Here is a 21,316-nt window from a genome sequence, read left to right as displayed (position 1 = left end):
CAACGAAGCAGGCAGAAGTGGTCCTCCCTATAGGCAGAAGTGGTCCTCCAGGCGGGCAGAAGTCTTCACCCACACGTCATCTTCTAAGGGTAGTTTAGTTTAGGTTATGTTTTTTTTTATTTTGGTGGGCTTTTTTTATTTTGATAGGGCTATTAGATTAGGTGTAATTGGTTTAAAGCTCTTGTAATCTGTTTTTTATTTTCTGTCATTTAGTGTTTGTTTGTTTTTTTGTAATTTAGCTTATTGTTTTGAATTTAGTTAATTGTATTTAATTTAGAGAATTTATTTAATTGTAGGGTTAGGTTAGGTGTTAGTGTAAGACAGGTTAGGTTTTATTTTATAGGTCAATTTGTATTTATTTTAGCTAGGTAGTTAGTAAATAGTTAATAACTATTTAGTAACTATTCTACCTAGTTAAAATAAATACAAACTTGCCTGTAAAATAAAAATAAACCCTAAGATAGCTACAATGTAACTATTAGTTATATTGTAGCTAGCTTAGGGTTTATTTTACAGGTAAGTATTTAGTTTTAAATAGGAATAATTTAGTTATTAATAGTAGGTTTTATTTAGATTTATTTTAATTATATTTAAGTTAGGTGGTGCTAGGGTTAGACTTAGATTTAGGGGTTAATAAATTCAATATAGTGGCGGCGACATTAGGGGCGGCAGATTAGGGGTTAATAAATGTAGGTAGGTGGCGGCAATGTTAGGGACAGCAGATTAGGGGTTAATAATATTTAACTAAGGTTTGCGAGGCGGGAGTGCAGCGGTTTAGGGGTTAATATGTTTATTCTAGTGGCGGCAATATCTGGAGCAGCAGATTAGGGGTTAATAATTTTATTTTAGTGTTTGCGATGTGGGAGGGCCTCGGTTTAGGGGTTAATAGGTAGTTTATGGGTGTTAGTGTACTTTTTAGCACTTTAGTTATGAGTTTTATGCTACGGTTTTGTAATGTAAAACTCATAACTACTGACTTTAAAATGTGGTACGAATCTTGATGGGGTAGGGTGTACCACTCACTTTTTGGCCTTCCAGGACAAGCTCATAATACCGGCGCTATGGAAGTCCCATAGAAAAAAGACTATACGCAATTTGCGTAAGTTTATTTGCGGTAAGGCCAAAAAATTGTGCAGTGCCCCTAAATCTGCAAGACTCGTAATACCAGCAGTAGTAAAAAAGCAGCGTTATGAGGCTTAACGCTGCTTTTTCACTATAACACAACACTCGTAATCTAGCCATAAGTTAGGGAGGCCTGTGGGCAGAGTCGTGAATGTTCCATGGGTGGAGTTGTGTGTGTACTAGTGGGTGCAAAGCTGGCAATCTAGGGGCAGGGCTAGGCATGAGGGGACAATGTTACCCTCTTCCTCAGCTGAACAAGCCCAATGGGGTGACATGAAAAGATTGGTGAGTTTTGTACCCTCGTGCACCCCTGTAGAACTGACACTGAAGCACGGAGTTAAACATTTCTGCCTTTTCATGTTTTACTAGAAGCTTAAAAGTAAGAACTAATAAGCACTAGTTCAATTTACCACTTCACTTAACTACAACTTACCCCCCAAAGTTTTGATCTAACCAACTACATTGGTCACCCCACAACATAATCAGCCTTGTAGCTGTCAGCAGGTGGTACAGACAATCAGAAATCATACTGCCCTTGCACCATTGATGTTAACCAGGGTCCACCTCCGATCCTACATTGAAAGTGTGAAGATAGGTTCTGAATGTGTGGATTGCTTATCTAACAGACATGTACAACCTATCTCTACACTCTTAGGGGTAGATTTATCATATGTCAAACGGACATGATCCGCTACAACATACACTATCGGCATTTAACATTGCACAAGCATTTCTGGTGAAATGAATGCCGCCCCCTTCAAATTCACAGCCAATCGGCTGCTAGTAGGAGGTTCAATCATCCTGATCGTATCTGATCAGGTGGATTGCTGTTCGCCACCTCAGAGGTGGCGGATGAGTTAAGCAACAGCAGTCTTATGAAGGCTCGCGCTGAAACAGCTGCTCGCTGAAGGCTCGTGCGGAAACAGCTGCATCCATAGCAAGATAAATCTACCCCTTAGGGTAGAATTTTAAATGCGGGCTTTGAAAACTAATATTTACTGTCCTTTTAAAATCTGAGGAAGACAGGAAGAGGTCTGTGTCTGTGAGTACACTAAATCATAATAAATATAAATAACTAAGAGAACAATCAAACGATAACGATAAAACAATCACATTTTACCTATAAAAGACATTTAATGATTTTAAAGACAAAAACAAAACACTTCCCATGATTTGTGCAACAGTTTCTAAAACATTACAAGAATGACATTTAAATTAGTGAAATGCCATTACCTATATAGACTACCAATGTACTGGGGCTAAGGGGCAATTATAATGTATATAAAGGTTAATAGCTTCAGCAAAATTGAGGAGTTTAATAAAAACATTGGTACCAGCTCACATACCATTTTCATTTCAAAGGGTTATTTATTTTTTTAAAGTAAATGAATACATAAAACAAATTACAGACTATAATCTGCACTGATGTAAGACATAAAACTCCTAATGTTATATGGTGAGACTCTGATTCATAATGACACAGCAGGGGAAATGTATTATAGTTAAAAAGAATCTTTACATCAGTAAGTACCTATTTTTCTTTTGTCATTTTATTAAACTGCTAAGTAAAACCACTTTCTTTAACCCCTTGAATCATTAATTATTAAAAAGCAATAAAAAAGACACATATTTATATATAGTTATCATAAATACCAACAGAATATTGCATATACCATATTGTTATATATTTGTGTTTTGATCTAAGCTTTACAAGCTTGCAGAACAGAAAAAGCCAGAAAAAAACGATTTGGAAATATTTGTGGTGCAAATAATATTTGACATTTTTATTGGCTCTACTAAGTGCATCTTCTCCACAGTGAAATGCGATTCAAGATGCATTTATATGTAAAGCATTGTAAAGGCTGTTACAAACTATCTATACCAAAATGTGAAGTATTCATATTTCATCAGTATGGTTATAGCAATCTACAAGTATTGCAACTAAACTTGAAGTTGTAAATAGTTATCAAAATAAATGTTGGGGTCATATAACCTCTATAGCATGGCAAACATTTATTATCTACTCTTGAAAGAAAATAAGTTTTCTACATCCATAATGTTATAGACAGGACATTCTATATTAGTTTTTTTTTTTCAAACCATATATTTTTGTGTTATGTAGCTAAATATGAATGAGAATATGTGCAATTTCAGAGATGATTGATTGTATGTCATAATATATGATTCCATTAATAAAGTTGTAAGTGATGACACATGACTGAAGTTATAACATTTATGATGTAATTGATCATGTAATATAAGATGACCTTAACGACATCATTGAGGATGATTGAAAAGGTCCGTGGGGTGGGGTTTTAAGTTCAAAATGTTCTACCTCTCGGCCATTTGAGAACTTAAACACTAGGAATTATAAATTTTTTTGGATATTAATTTCCTGGCTTTTTAAGGACCCAATTGATAAATACATCTGAACATGCACTGTAACCATAAATATAGAGTTTATAATACATTTTAATTGAAAGTATTAGCATTTATGTATAATTAATTTAAATGTGTGGAGTGTTGGTTACAATATATGCAGTATGATGTCATTCAACATAAAAATTCACCATGATCCCTGGAAAATACCATTAACACATAACTGTGAATTCACCCAGTCCAAATACAATAAATGCTGATGACCTGGAAATGTTGCAGATATAATTTGGGCAGCATTTCTAATTTATTCAACTTTGATTTTAATAAATGGAATGCCTTATTAACACCCTACAAAATTTTTTCTAAATGATCCAAAACAAGATTGAATTGAACATAGAAGTCGCCCAAATCTATATATCAGGACAGGTTTCATATTAAATCATTCAACTGGTTTTTTTCTGTAGGTGATTACAACAGAACAATGGTTACCAATAAGATCATCAACAGTCACATAGATTCAGAAACCTTACAGAATAAAACGTAATCTAGGAAATACTAATTTAGGGCTAGATTATGAGTGGAAGGCTATTTATCATATTACAAGTTAAAAATAAAAAGTTTTCACACAAGCATTAACACGATGAGCAAAAAGCCAAACTTCAAATATTGTGTATCCCCCATAGATTTCAATGGAGCTCAAAAAGTATACATATATATATATATATATATATATATATATATATATATATATATATATATATATATATATATAAAAATATATATATATATATAGATACATAGATATACACATACATACTGTATATACAGTATATATATATATATATATATATATATATATATATATATATATATATATGAATATCTTTTTATAAATACTTAGAACATATTTCCTTATGAGAAGAATATTGGAATGTAAAATATTTACATTATATACTGTATATATACAGTATATATATTCTTATTTGCATGATAAAAGATTTCTAATTGTATTGTTTTTTTTTATCTTGAGTTATTGATAGATGTTACAGCATTTCTTTAAAAATGAAAAAAAGACAAAAATGAGATAAAACCTGCAAAAAAATAAAATACCTTATTTTCATTCAATGCGTGATTAAGGTTAACTATGAGCATTTTAATATGATTCCTAATTTTATATATGCAATACAATATTAATTTATATCAAGCATGTCAATAATTAATGATATTTTATTTTGACAAATAAGCAATATATAGAATAGTTGAACAATGGCAATGATTCCATATTTACTTAAACTGTGTAACAGTCTACAGAAGAAATTTAAAAAGTGTGACTGTGGGAAATAGTGTTAATCTGGCACTTTTTATATTTAACACTAAACAACAATGATAATTTTCTCATTATCCTCTATCACTTCATCTTAAATAACAGACACAGGATAAGATGTTATATCTGTGTTACTCATTTTAATGGCCTTTTAAATATTTATTAATAAATGTAGTATAAAAACTAAAGAAATATTCCATGCAATGAAATACTGATTTGACAACATTGTCTGTCTTTGAGGCTTTAAATATTGGTAAATATTGTGCCTTTTTCCAGCTGAAATTAATGGATTGATTTCATATTTCTAAATTATTTGTTCAAAATTTGACAAACAGAATTATATAATTCTTAAAAGACAAGACTTTGGGGTCAATTTACCAAATGTCGGACGGACATAATTCGCTATAGTGAACCATGTCCCCCTGATATCGCATATGCTGTTGGCATTTAACATTGCACAAGCATTTCTTGTGAAATGCTTGTGCAATGCCGCCCCCTGCACATTTATCAGGGGGGTGTCAATCATGATTGCAGTCTGGAAACATTGCCTGGGGAAAGCAGTATCCACTGCTTATTAAATCTCCCCCTCTATGTGGCTATATACTGTCATATTATGATCTCAAGCTGAAGGGTACTATATTCAGTAGTCATTTTCAGAAGCACTACTTTACAGAAAGGGTGACTGATTCATGGAATAAACATCCACAAGCGGTGGAAATGAGAAACATTGTGGGGATAAGCATAAGGCTATCCAACAAACTAGATACATTTATACTTTAAGGAAATATTGGGCAGACCTGCTGGGCCCATGGCTCATATATGCCGTCAAAATTTATGTTTGTATATTACTGTGCTATACTGTCTAAAGCTACAAGGTAAAATAATGTGTTATCTCAGACTTTCATCTCTATATCGTTTTTTCCAGCCACTGTTTTTTAAGTTATTTTTCTGTTAAAATGTTGACATTCTTTTAGAAAAATATCCTAGCTCTGTTCTGAGTAGTAACACTCAATAATGAAGCAATACTGCATATTGCACTTGTAATTTGCAAATACTAATGAGCTAGTTTCCATTATAATATCCACGTTTCCTTTCACCTTTATTCTCATACACTCTACGATCAGGGCCGGATTTACATCTCAGGTGCCTGTAGGCACAAAAACCTGAAGCGCCCCCCCCACCCCCCCCACCCCCCCTAGAAAAAAGTGGAAAAAATGAGGACTTTTTTTTATTATTATTTAGGACAACTAAAAATAAATATTAGATGTAAAATTACATTTTCCCTTTTATGGAGATACACAAATACACACACCAATTGCAATATTTGTTGTAATGGAAGCTACACCAAAAATCAATATTCACTTGACTCAAATGGCCATACAATTTCTATTATGTATAACAAAAACAAATCATGTTAAACTTTTAATGCAAAATATTCTAAAGAAAACCCTATTTAAAGGGACATCAAATGTGACAGTTTGCTGGGCATTTTATTATTGCACTAGTGCTTGCAGAGAAGTGTGTTAGCCTCTTGCAAAAGAGTTAAACACATAGTCAATGTCAGTTCTGAGACAGCAATACACATCTGTGCAGACCCAGATGGGCTCATAGGACATGTTTATTGACAAGCCATTAGTGTATTGCTTTTCTGGAGATGACTTTGACTATGTGCTTAACATTTTGTTGGAGTCAAACACAGTTTTGTGTAAACAATAGCAATATTAAAACTAGCAGCATGCAAGCTCATCACCATCAACAACCTGTGCAGCCAGTGGAAGAAAATATAAAATGTAGGGAAAAAAATCTTGTAAACTCTGATATTTTTGGTACAAACACACACAGATGTTACATTTATTTTGTTCTGAAATATAAATATCATATGATGTTGCTCTCAAAGGAAAACATGGAATGTTGTAGATTATATGTAATCCAGGGGTCAACAAATGTGTTTAAAATTAGAATTTAGAAATTCAATGGGAGGGGTTTAGTTTTAATCTTTGCCCCTCTCTCCTTCATGGCTCCCTCAACTGCTGTAACATATTCCCAATGAAACACTCGACTTTGTAGGCACCTGGCAGCACAATTCTTACTAAAATAAATGCCCTCATAAAAAAAAAAAAAAAAAAAAAAAAAAATTTTTTTTTTTTTTTTTTTTTTTTTTATTATTGACAGGCAGGCGCCCCTCACTGCAAGGCGCCTGTAGGCACATGCCTACTGTGCCTAATGGGAAATCCGGCCCTGTCTACGATCCAGTTAAACCTCCAGTTTTAATTATTTATTTTAGCAAAACAAGTCTGATGTAAGTAATCAATGTAACCCACACACTTGTGGCAGTCAACAATCTACTGTAAAAGAAAACCTTGCAACCAAACTTTATTAGATGATTAACAATACAGCAAAACCTGTTGGCCATAAAGGGACATTCAACAACCCTTTTTATTTTTTTATAGAGAGACAAAAAAGCAAATCTCCAAGCTAGGTTGTTATAATGCTGCAAATCATATAATAAGATTTCAGAAATGTGCAGCATTTTGAGAACCTAGTTGATAGAATTTATTTTCTGGCATTTCTAGGGAGCGTGGGGCAAGCACATTTTCTGAACAATATTAAAACAACACAGAGGTGTTTAGAGGGTCTACTCCATTTTTCTATTATTTAAAAAGATGAATAATAGACAGATTCCCCAAATTTCACATTTTACCTCTGTGATTACCTTGTATCTAAGCCTCTGCAGGCTTGCCCTTCATCTCAGTTCTTTTGACAGAAATACATTTTAGCCAATCAGTCCTGACTCATAAATAACTCTACGGGAGTGAGCACAATGTTATCTATATGGCACACATGAACTAGCAGTGTCTAACTGTAAAAAAAACCCTGTCAAAATGCATTAGTTAAGAGGCGGCCTTTAACGACTTAGAAATTAGCACATGAGCCTACCTAGGTTTAGCATTCAAAAAAGAATACCAAGAGAACAAAGCAAATTTGATGACAAAAGTAAATTGAAAAGTTGTTTAAAATTGCATGCCCTATATAAATCATGAAAGTTTAATTTTGACTTGACTCTAACTGGACTTCATTAAGTTTTTACGCAGAACTAAAAGCTGTCCCTTGTTTTGCAACCGGTCTGCATTTAGCTGCTCTGTTCTGCTGTCCCAACTTTTCCTGTTTGTTTCCCAATTTCATTACATGAAACAAGAGGCATGCACAGAAACACCCATCTATCGATCTATCTATCTCATATTCAATAATTCACACTCATTGGACTTATTGGACATCATATGGATTGTTTGCTTTTTGGCACAGTGGCAGCTGAATAACGGGTGAGTGTGTGTCTCTCTAGGACACATCATACCTCTAGGACACATCATACAGTATATATATATATAGCCGAAAGCTTATATTCATGTCCATGTTTATGTTCAAAGATTGAAAATCCATTAATTTTTTAGCTATACAATTATACATACATCATTTTTTTATGACATCACTAATGATAACAATGGGGGCAAAATGTCCCCCCCCCAATTTGTCAACTTTATATTGGTTTGTGAGAGCAGGCCAATGTCTTTGTAGATTCAAACCCAGTATTCATTAAACCCCATTACAATAAACACTTTATTAGTAGATTATCAGTAGATTTTGTAAAATGCATGAATACTAACAAATTTGGTTTGGAATTTTGCCAAAACAAAAGTATTCTTTCTAGATGTGATTCTGATTAGAGATGAGAGAGTACAGACTATAAAACAAACTATAGAGTAAATCAATTAAAGAAGATTATTCTTTTTTGCATGCTAAAAGTCTCCACCCATAATATGCAGGCTTTGGCATGGCAAAAGGGGTGTTTATAATTTTAAAATGAAAAACAATGCTTTAAATTTAGACAGACATCAGACAAGAGTTTGACTTTTATCACTACTTACAGCTACCGGTATGATCAAATAATTAAGATTATGAAGATCATGGCGGATGATGATGATATAGCCACTGTGATAAGGAGAGTGTGTTGAATTATTATAAGATTCAACAAAACACTTGGTAACTATTTAGTATTGTCAAAAAAAATAGTTGGTTGCAATCTATTGGCCACTACAAAAGCAAGAAATCAAACTGCAAGGCTTGCTGTTATAATAAAGTGGCCAAACATTTCCAGTCTGCAGCACCACAGAAAGTTTTTAGTTCACAAGTCCCTATTAATTGCAGATCAACTTATGTAGTGTACCAGGAATGCAATCTGCAGTATTTTGGGATAAGCACCAGGGAGACCGTGTTAGAGGACATTTGAATAATGTTGAATCTAGTAATCCCTGCTCTGCATTAGTTGTGTTCATTAGTGGTAGTGGTAATCTCTAGAAAAAGTCTTTGCAGGGTTAAGTTGGTGTATTTAAGGATGCACCATGTTAAATAAATTACATTCTATAATTATTTAAAATGATAAAACGCACCAGACCATTTTTAATTTAACTCACACTTCCACCATATGTTTTCATTTGCATTTGGCTTCAGCTAATTTTTATCTGTGCTCCCATATTTCTCTTTCGTCCTTTATAACTGATGACATCACACATGACATCACCATCATCATAAATGTCAAGAGTTCTGACATCATGTATAACATCACCTGCAACATTCTAAACTGCATCACACTTTATATGACATATATAGCTGGAAAAAATCACTCTAGTTTACTAGTCAGGAACAAAAATACTTGTCAAGATTGAAATACTTTCTAGTTTACTCCGTGTTAAAAATAGCTAAAGGACTACCTATGTGCTAACATTACTTTTACATTTTTGACTATATGTATATCTTTGCGTGTGAGTGTTAGTTATTATATAAGTAGATAAACAGACACACACAAATGTATATAATATGTTGCTGAGTAAAACAAAATCTTCCATTACTGCTTAAATAAAAATAAAAAAGTTGACTTTTAGTTAGGGATGGGCGAATGTGTTTATATTTGAATTTGAATGTTAGAATGAATGTTATTATAGAAATTCAATTTACATAATAGAATGTTGATAAGAACGAATATTCTTGAAAATTCTTTTAGCAAATGTTATTTACAGTTTTTGAATGTCACTTTCGAATTCAAATATTACATTTATAAAACACAGTTGTAGACTAGAAACACTATTTCGAATTCAAATGCTACATTCGAATTTGAATGTAACATTCAAATTTGAATATTACATTTCTACAACACAGTTGTAGACTAGAAATACTATTTCGAATTGGAATGTCACATTCAAATTTGAATGTGACATTCAAATTCTAATATTACATTTATAAAACACAGTATTAGACTAGAAATACTATTTCAAATTCGAATGTTACATTCGAATTTGAATATTACATTTATTAAACACAGTTGTAGACTAGAAATACTAATTCAAATTTGAATGTGGCATTCAAATTCGAATGTCACATTCAAATTCGAATATTACTTTTAAAAAACACAGTATTAGACTAGAAATACTATTTTGAATTTGAATGTGACATTAAAATTCCAATGTAGCATTCAAATTCGAATATTACATTTATTAAACAAAGTTGTAGACTAGAAATAATAAAAAGACTGAAATATCAATTGAATGAATACATAGCTAAACATTCTATAATTCGAACGAATATTTTCGAATTTTATTGAAAATTTTGAAAACGAAAATTCAAAAATAGAATGTTAGAATGTTATCTAAACATTCGAAATTCGATTTGAATAATCGAAAGTATCAAAATTCGTTTTAAATTTCGAATTTTTAGAAACATTTGCCCATCCCTACTTTTAGTATGCAGATTGGCTAACAATGCATCGCTCCATTGGTTTAAAGTGGACACAGTGACTTTATTTATTTTCTTTTTGTTTGTGTAGGGATGTTATAATGAAGTATTTGGATATGATCCAATAATATCCATCTACCCCTCTCCCTTTGCAAAACAAATAATTTAGTGATACACCCATATAACTGACAGTTTATTTGTTGATTATTTTAGACCTACACTCATACACCTTATTCATTTATATCCACCCTGGGAGAATTCAGTATATATATGTTATGTCCCAGTCTCTTTCTAAACCTTTATGACAATATATATATATATATTTTTAATTAATTAGTACAATCTGTAAAATATTTGTCGCCATTCAAGTAAGTGAACAACAGACAGTCTCACCTTTATATGCCAAACATTCCTATTATCATTTTGACCACCTGTTTTATGTTTAAATATTTGTAGTAAATGCCAAAAAATGTAGCCATGGTATTTATTCTACTAAAAAAATACTAGTATAGTTAAGAAAAAATTCCACTACTGCACATAAGGCTGACTCACTAGAGTGCAAATGACATTATTGATTGTTCATGGCCTTTCGCTTCAATGACCATTAACAATGAATAATAACTATAATTACATTGCTATTAAATAGCCACACTGTTGTCCAAACTCTGCACAATACTGACACATAGTATTCTAAAAGATAAATAGTTAACAGAAAATAAGTGTTGAAAATCAATCTATAAACCACATGGGTTAAAAAATAAATGATGTAAAAGCTTTCCTAAATTTAAATGTGAGCTACTTTCATAATCTAAAAATCTATTGTCATTTGAGCTGTGCGCTGTTAGACTAAGGATATGCAAATTTGATATACTTTTCTATGTGTATGTCAAAGATTACTGATGAGCTTAGGCATTATCTTTGCTTTTCCAGATATAAAGCTAACAATGTGTTTGTAGTACTAATATGTAAAAAATGGATTTGAATATAGTTTAACATGTTAGAAATGCCTTACTGTTGTATATGTATATTTTTGCACAGCTAGAGAAAATGACTACCTGGGGAATAAAAAAAAGTCACTTAAGCTTTTATATGAAAAGAACATTAAGTAAATTATAGTAATTTTTATTATTGATTAAATAATTCTGCATAGTCAAAGGCAGTTGGCTGCTTTTCATCTAGGCAAACACTTTGCAAAGCAGCTACTAGTGTGTGAAAATGCATAATAGTATTTGAATGCAACCACCATCATACAAAGCTAACCAGGTTTTTGCAAACCCAAACTAATTTTACCACATGTGCAGATATGATTTAACCTGTCAGCTTATCAGAGAATCATTTTTCTCCCTTTCTTCTTCTGACATTCCAAACATAATTTATTAGACAATTATTTTTATGAAGAAGCTATTACTGGAAGATACCATAACAACTGATAATAACCCTTTGGCTGCCAAAGTGTGCTGTATGTGTATCTGTATGTGTGACATACAGATATTTTGTTTGTCATTACAGATGACCTAGTCATTACATGAAAAAAATTAGAAAATTAAAAATGTTGTTGTTGGAGATGATTATTTTAAATTTCTTTTATCCATTTTTTTTTTAGCTTCACTACTATAAAGATATAATACTCTTTAAAGAAACACCCTTAACATGTAAGAAATTATTGCACTATTTCCGAGTAAAATTATTTTCAATATTTTCAATCAAACAAGATTATTAATAAATTAATAATCAAACTAAAATAAGACTTTGAAATGTATTGTCTTATAAATATGTTTAAAATATCAAAAATGAAAAGAATGTAATCTGAAAAAAATATTTAGCTGATTATCAATGATTATGGATCCACCTTACATATTATATATTATTATGATTTTTATTGTCAGTTATTTGTATTTAGCAGCATAGATTGCATTTGGGAACTTGCATAAAAAAAGATCAAAAGGCAAGCACATTATTATTTTGTTTCACAACAGTTTTTTTATTTTTTAAAACCTTTATGTAAATTTGGTCAGTGTATATGGAATTTTTGGGCTTTAAATCCTTCATTGCCAAATAAATCTGTAATCCATTACTACAAGGTGATTCAGACCTCTGCAGCAGTCACTGGATTAAAAAGTCAAAACAATGCATGCAAATGAATGAAATAGTTTTCATCTAAACCTATAGATGAACATTTTGAATAAAACCTCCTACATTCATTTTACTAAATACTCTTCATCGCTGGAATCAGTTTAGGTCTAATATTTAAGCAAACCTGGAAAATATATATTTGAATTAAGTTTTTGTATTTATGCAAACAAATATTACCATGTTTAATTAAAAAATTTGTGTATAGTACTATTAAAATAGAATAAGCACATTTGTGTTATGCAAACGTATTATATATATTTAATATGTATTTTATTAAGTGTTATTCCTATTTGTATTATTCAACTTGGGAAAGATAATACCCAAAACACACTATTCCAACAACTACTGCTATAGTTTTGCAGCTTTCTCTTAATATTCCATTTATTGTGCAAGCTGTGTCTTAAATGCTAGGCAGTAAAATAAGCTAATTATTGTGTGATTACTTTCGTTTAATATTTTATAATAAATATTCACTCTACTTAGAGATAAAATTCATTATTAAAGGTAACGGTTAAGAAATTGTGTTTCTCATGTTTGGCTATTTTGACAAATGTGTTCAATATTTTAGAAGATGCATAACCATGTAAATGTGAATATGAACTAATGTGAACACGCTTGACTGTTAGTAAAGTGCTTATTACTTTATACTTGTTTTAAAAGTTAATAGATAAAAACTAGAAATTTAAATGCATTATTTTTTTTATTACTTATATCAGTGGTACAATGGGATTTCTACAATATAAAACTTTGTTTAAAGACTAGTTGATGCCAAAATGCTATAAAAATATAAATCTGTTGATAAAAACCACACACTGACACTGTTTGCAGCAACTCTTTGATGGGACTGACAAGCCAATATAAACCGGACATATTTGTTTGAAAAATATTAGCAAAGTAAAAAATAAATAATGATAGTAAAATAAACATTTTTGTCTGTATTTATTTACTAATTATATATATTTACCAACATTCCCTTTTTTCTCACAATTGTACTTCTAAATATGTATTATATATATATATATATATATATATATATATCCTTTTATGTGAGCAAAGCCACTACAAGTGTTAATGAAAGAAAATCTGTTCATTACAGAAACCTGGAAGAGCACTGATTAGAACCACTACAGCCTGCATTGAGAGGGTTAATTAGCAGAGCACATGTACAATTTATTGTTAATTATATCACTTACTAAGCTGTTATGATGAAAACTGAGCCGCTATGCCGAATGTCCCCCCCCCCCCCATATATATTGCACATTGACCACAAGAAACTGACAATATGGTCAAACATAGATGTTAAGACAGCAGGGCATAAACAGAGGTATACAATAAAGGGACATAAATACATGAAGGATCAGAAGGGCTGAATGCAGAAAAACTGCAACAGGGCACATACATGGGATTCAAGAAAGGAAAAGGGTAGAAGTTAATCATAAAAACAGCCCACAGACACAGACCCACCGACCTTGTCGTCTGAGTCTTCTTTTCCTGAGGCCAAAGATTCGCACTTTGGAGAATATATCCACAAGATTGCCATTACAGAGGCCTCGGTTTTTGCTTGGGCTACTGCGCCTCTTGCTGGCAGAAGGACGGTCCAAGTGTTGCTCCCTTGCCTGACGCTTTTGACGGATCAGTCCACTTGCAATAGCTGCTGCCATGCCTCCTCCCGAGCACCCTTACTGGGTTTGGAACCACAGAAAGGGAGGGGCTAGCAAAAAGTCGTGGTGGGATACCCCACCTGTAATGGTAAGACACCAGGAGAAACAGTTTGTAGGAGACACAGCAAGGAGCAAAACAAAGGGGCTTAGCCCCTCTGGAGACAGCTGAACATCCCTCTTCTCCCTGTGCTGAATCACTTTAGAGAAACCAGTGATGAAATGACAGAAAAGAGCGGGTACTGTGACAACCCACTGAACACTCCTTTAAAAGGAGAAGTAGCTATACATACAGTGTATAAATAGAAATATATATACATATATGTAGAATGAAAGAGACAAAGCAACAGTGTTGGTATGCTCCCAACAGAACTTCTTTAGCAGCTTTCTCTCACCTCTTCCAGTGAAGAAACCGGCATGTATCCTTGGTGTCAAGGCACAGCTAAGAGAAAGGGTTTAGCTGGACTCGGCAGTGCCACCCACACACCAGACAATGCATGCTTCCCCTTTGCAAGTGAACTGAAAAAGCAGGATGAAGAAGATGGTTAAAAAGAGGGGGAAGGAGTAGGAGGAGAAAAAGAACAAGGAGGCTGGCTTCCCCTTGGCATTCGCATGGTAGCAGGTAAACAAAAGCTAAAGCAACCGAATCAACAGCCTTGAACTGCTGCTTTTCTGCATCTCCGCAAGACCATGCTTCTCCATCCTCTTTGATTTCAGACACTGCATTAGAAATCAACGTCAGGAGGCAATCTTCTTTCCTGCTCGTTCTCTAATCAAATCATTCCCCCCTCCTTCCCACCAGTGTGAAAAAAAAGAAGAAAAAAAAAAAGGAAAGCAACACAGCTTTGTGCAATTTTCTTGAGAAATTGCTAGTTTATAAGAGATCCTAGCTTCTTGCTCAGTTGGTGTTCTTGATTGTAATGCCTCTCTCTCCAGAAATTAAGTATGCTTAACTGCAATCTTCTGGATGGGTTGCTTTTACTGCTTGCAGAGAAAGACGAAAGCTAATTTCACCAGAAGGCAAACTACCTCCTCTATTCCTCTACTATTTTCATTTCATAAATAAGTGTCCAGAATAGCTTGAAGCACAGGAAAAAAAAATCTTCACCTAGCTAATGTAAAGTTACACAAACATATAACCTGGTGGTGCACAGGCTATATTGATTTTTTCCATGGTGACAGTTCACAGATGTGGAAAATAGGAATATGAGCAAATAAGCTGTAAGACAGCTGCACAGTCTTAGTGTTTTACTCTGCAAGGATACAGAGATATAAAGCAATGTATAATAATAGGACAGACTTAAATTTTGAAGGGAGAATGACAACACAAGGCATCTAATAGCAGCAAGACCAAAACAAGCAAGTTTAGCAGATCCAATCCACAGAAGCCTTATCCCCAGACACCTCTATCTAACATGCTGGGTTTTTCATACCATGCCATAAATTTGAAAGCATTAACCACATAAATAGTTGTGCTTTAACAACTCATCATGAATCTGTATGTAATTTCAGAAGACTGAATTCCAATCTGTTTTTTTTTTCTTCTCCTTTTTATGTGCTGCACTGTGATGAATGTGTGAAAAAGATAGAAGTGTGGTGGCATAGAAAGCAAGTGTAGATGGGGAGAAGCGAAAAGCGAGTTTTCCACTTAGATGCATACAAATGATAAACAGCACTGTGATAAAGACTTAAAGCTGAATAATAGAGGCTTGTAGTGCTGTGAAAAAAACACCTTCAGTGGGAATGTCTTGTACACATTGAATTCACCCACGCAGCACACAGCCTGCTTTTTGCATCCAAGGAAACACACAAAAAAATATATCATCAATGTCATTATTGAACAACTGATTATCATATTATTTCTGGATAACAGACAGGGAAAAACCTCACGCAGACACTGCTAACTACATCCAAATTATTTGCCAGAAACAATATACTGACTGTTAGGCATGCAACAGATATTATGACATAATTAACGTATTTGGTCTAACCATTGCTCTGCAACAACATACTAAATTAATCAAAAGGCCATCTTTTCTTTTCTTTTTTTTTGGCAGAATTTCAGAGTATGGAAGCCAGTAGCCACATCTGTTTAAACAATGTAAACTGTATTCTGTATTCTTCCTAATTAGCAAGTCATTTACAAATTAGAAGCCGAAATACCAGTGAAGAAATCATTAAATATTTGCTAAGCATCTAACCTTGAATTAGGAATATTAGTAGTATCAGTTTATATATATATATATATATATATATATATATATATATATATATATATATATATATATATATATATACTGTATATATTATAAATAAGCACAAACTATGCCTAAATACATAAAGTTGTAGACAGATCAATTAATTTGTCTATTTCTTTGCCCAAGATGTAAAGAAGAAAAACTTTTCTTAAAACACAATCGCAGCTTAAAATATTAAGATTTTGGGCACTTTCCACAATTTATTGATGTCAGCTGTGCAAATTATTTTTCATCATTAAAATTCAATCTACATACTAGTAATTAGAGAGTTAACAATAAGCCACTTTAATGAATGTGATAATTGTGCAAGTAAAAGCAGCTATTATCACATATAGCCACTATAACTGCAAATATTTGCATACACACACACACACACACACACACATATATATATATATATATATATATATATATATATATATATATATATATATATATATATATATATTACAGTATTATTATTTTCACAGAGCATTGATGTAACTTTAGAAAGTGTTTTGATAATGAACATAACCATGTGCAAAAGGTTATAGCTTGTATTTAAAATCCTATTTTTATCATATGCCTATCAAGATAATATCAGTTCAGGACCACGGATAGCTCACTTTGTTCTACTAATAATTACAGTATATTAATAATAATTAATTGTTAAACAAAGGAATGTAATAGCAAATAAATACAAGAATATTAGTTTTTCTTTTATAACAAAATTGAAAATGCATACTTTGTGTATTTTTATAAATAAAATTAAAAAAACATGATTTTGCTCTAAAATTAGTTTAAAAATAACTGTTGTGTATAAAAACCAATCATTGCTAAGCTGGTATTAAATAATGACTACAATTAAAAACGAACAAGAAAAAATGAATTTTGCATTTACAACAAATGTAATTCTGGCAAGTGCTATGATTTTTTTTCCAAAGAAAACTCAAGAGAGCCATCTGCTGTCCTATAATATAACACCACACATGAAATATTTATTTACAAAAATTCAGCTTAGCCTTTTAAGTAAACAATTATTTAGTATGAATGAACTGCCTACATCTGTGTAAACTAATTTTGTAATTAAAATGCATCTAGTCTCTCATCCAATCCTGAAATTTTATATAACTATTGCTCAATCATTGATTTCTCAAATAGATATTTTTTGTTTTAACTCTGGTTGAGATTTTGGAGGAATGCATCTAAATTAAACTTTCATGATTCAGATAGAGAATAATGCAATGTTAATGAACTTTCCAATTTATCATCAAATTTTCTTTTTTTTTTCTTTTAAACTTTATTTATTGTCAAGATCCATTACATACATAGGAAACAAGATTACAGTAATGTAAATCATCATAACAGGAAAATTTACCAAAATGCTACACCCTGCAAATTTAAAGCAGGACAGTAATGGTGCGATATCTGATTTCCATGCAGCGATAAGGATCTAGTTTTCCAATTTTTTAAGGCATAACAATAAAAAACTGTAACAAAAAATACACACACAAATAAAATAGGTTAAGCTAAGTTAGGGACAAAGCTTGTAGAAAAAACAAAACAAAGCACAAAACGGATTTAAGTGTAGATTTATTAAACAACAAATACACGTAAATAAAAATGTTCTTACAAGAAGTGCATAAGTAAAAATACCTTAAATGACAGACTGAGTCCACATGGAACTGCTGGAAAAGTCACAGAGAACAGCTGTCCTAATAACCTCAACGCATTTCTCCCGGTTACCGGTGGGCTTTTTCAAGAGGATTTAGATACTACTAAATCCTCTAGAAAAAGCCCGGCAGTAACCGGGAGAAACGCGTTGGGATTATTAGGACAGCTGTTTCCATCTGAGGGATATCCTCACAGATTGCCCAAATGGAACTTGCCCATCCAGTGACTGCAGCTCCAGTGAGGATCCGGATACCCCTGAGAGAAAGTCGGTGCAAGGGAAACATCTTCCAGCTGTTCTCTGTGGCTTTTCCAGCAGTTCCATCATTTAAGGTGTTTTTACTTATGCACTTCTTGTAAGTACATTTTTATTTGCGTGTATTTGTTGTTTAATAAATCTACACTTGAATCGGTTTTGTGTTTTGTTTTTTTTCTTCTACAAGCATTGTCTGGATTTAAAGAGAGCGGTATTGCTGGATTCTTTTAATTGATCTTTGAAAATGGAGAAACAACTGGCTTACTACAAATCACATTCTGTGTCAATTTGCAATTAAGGTACTGTGCTTGCCATTTTGCTTTCAGCAAGAATACCTTTCGGACTATATATTCATTCAAAGACTGTGCTTATATACTCAATATATGCATATTTAGATACTCAATATCTTATATCTGAATCATATATAGGGTGCAGACTAAGCACTGAAGTGTTTTTGTCCTTTGTACTACTACGTTAGGGACCAATACATAACTATAAAAGACATGCTTAGGATTTCAAAATGGGGATATCACGCTGAGATACAGATCTAGGTTCCGAGGTTCCACATATTATTATGAACATTAACATGTAATTAAGTGTAGTGAAACTAAGTTAATAAATAACAAAAATTAAGTCAAAACATTAGCAAGATTGAGAGGAGATATCATATTGTGCATAGTGGAATAGTGGTTTTCCATTTCTTGAATTAGGCTCTTGTGGCTGTTGCTCCAATGGGGATTCCAGTTAAGATGCGAGATCCATACTCTTAAACACATCATTAAGCCTTACAACAAAGAAACTCTACGCTAGGAACTCGATCAGTGTTGTACCATGCTTTTGTTATCTGTCTAGTCTGAATTAGTGGGTGGAGGACATCATTTACTAAGCAAGTTCGCAGTTAGAATAAATATTGAGTTTTGAAAGGGCTGTAGGATTTTGTATCTTAGTGGGGCAGGGATAAATAATAAGTAAGGTTCCTATTTGTAGATAAATGCTTTGATCCCTTTATCCAAGTCTCCTTGGACATCTGCCTGCTCTGTAAACATTTGGGATTGTATAGTAGTCACTAACTTTTTGAAAAGAGGGTCTTTGTGAGTGATCCAGTATTGTAAGATTAGTTTTCTGATCATTAGTATTATTAGGTGTAGGAATTTCCGGTATAGTGTCATGTTATGATTATCGTGAAGGAAGATGATGTATGTAGCTGATAATGTAATGTTCACCTTAAGAATTTTGTGAGCCAGTATGATACCTTGCCCCACATTCTTTTCAGTTTAGGACAATCCCAAACTAGGTGTATAAGGTCCGGAGATTGAGTTGAGAATTTGTTGCATTTGTCCAAGGCATTTGGGACCCATTTGACACCTAATTTAGGTAGGATATAGGCTTGATGAACAAGTTTAACATGAGATTCTCTTAAATATGCTGAAAGTGTGGTTTCTCTAACTCGGGAAAAACTTGAGGATATTTCCTGTAGGTTGATAGATATATTCCTTATCTCTTGCCATTTGGTATGTATTTTTTGCAGATTTGGCTGTTCAAAGTGGGCTGCAATCATATTATAGATGTGTGTAATTGAGTGTATTCCTTGCTGTGTTATAAGGCATAAATTGCCTATGTTAAAGTTCATCATTGTGATATGTTTGTAGGATAGAAGGGATGTCTACATTGAAAATATGTGAATATGGTATTAGAAGGTATATTGTAACGCTCTTGGAGATTATAGTTGTGTAGGGTTAACGTGTAGATGTATACCTAAATATTTGAAGGATCCTGAGGTAATTTTAAAATTAGTGTGATGTAAGGTGGAATTTGCTGAGTTACCTCCGAGTTATCAATATTGATTTTGTATCCCGAAAAGTTCCTGAATTGAGACATGATAGCAAGTAGTTCAGGTATGTTCATTGTAGGGTTACTGACATAGAGAAAAAGATCTTCAGCAAATACAGAGAGTGCAGAATTATTAGGCAAATGAGTATTTTGACCACATCATCCTCTTTATGCATGTTGTCTTACTCCAAGCTGTATAGGCTCGAAAGCCTACTACCAATTAAGCATATTAGGTGATGTACATCTCTGTAATGAGAAGGGGTGTGGTCTAATGACATCAACACCCTATATCAGGTGTGCATAATTATTAGGCAACTTCCTTTCCTTTGGCAAAATGGGTCAAAAGAAGGACTTGACAGGCTCAGAAAAGTCAAAAATAGTGAGATATCTTGCAGAGGGATGCAGCAGTCTTAAAATTGCAAAGCTTCTGAAGCGTGATCATCGAACAATCAAGCGTTTCATTCAAAATAGTCAACAGGGTCGCAAGAAGCGTGTGAAAAAACCAAGGCGCAAAATAACTGCCCATGAACTGAGAAAAGTCAAGCGTGCAGCTGCCAAGATGCCACTTGCCACCAGTTTGGCCATATTTCAGAGCTGCAACATCACTGGAGTGCCCAAAAGCACAAGGTGTGCAATACTGAGAGACATGGCCAAGGTAAGAAAGGCTGAAAGACGACCACCACTGAACAAGACACACAAGCTGAAACGTCAAGACTGGGCCAAGAAATATCTCAAGACTGATTTTTCTAAGGTTTTATGGATTGATGAAATGAGAGTGAGTCTTGATGGGCCAGATGGATGGGCCCGTGGCTGGATTGGTAAAGGGCAGAGAGCTCCAGTCCGACTCAGACGCCAGCAAGGTGGAGGTGGAGTACTGGTTTGGGCTGGTATCATCAAAGATGAGCTTGTGGGGCCTTTTCGG

At 33.1% G+C, this 21,316-nt stretch overlaps 1 protein-coding gene across 2 annotated transcripts in view; it reads right to left on the bottom strand.

Annotated features, from left to right (window-relative positions):
* Positions 1 to 15,350, bottom strand: part of FGF14 (fibroblast growth factor 14) — a 309,235-nt gene extending 293,885 nt beyond the window's left edge. The window contains exon 1 of one of the 2 annotated variants that reach the window (XM_053707806.1): positions 14,796 to 15,350. Coding sequence is in view for 1 of the 2 variants with exons in the window: in XM_053707804.1 (XP_053563779.1) it covers positions 14,211 to 14,403 (193 nt within the window). In the remaining variant the exon portion in view is untranslated. The other variant, XM_053707804.1, reaches the window with a different exon arrangement.
* Positions 15,351 to 21,316: the final 5,966 nt, after the last annotated feature.

This window comes from Bombina bombina, chromosome 3 (genome assembly GCF_027579735.1).
Source record: "Bombina bombina isolate aBomBom1 chromosome 3, aBomBom1.pri, whole genome shotgun sequence".
Taxonomy (NCBI): Eukaryota; Metazoa; Chordata; class Amphibia; order Anura; family Bombinatoridae; genus Bombina; species Bombina bombina.
This window is presented reverse-complemented; position numbering and strand designations above follow the sequence as displayed.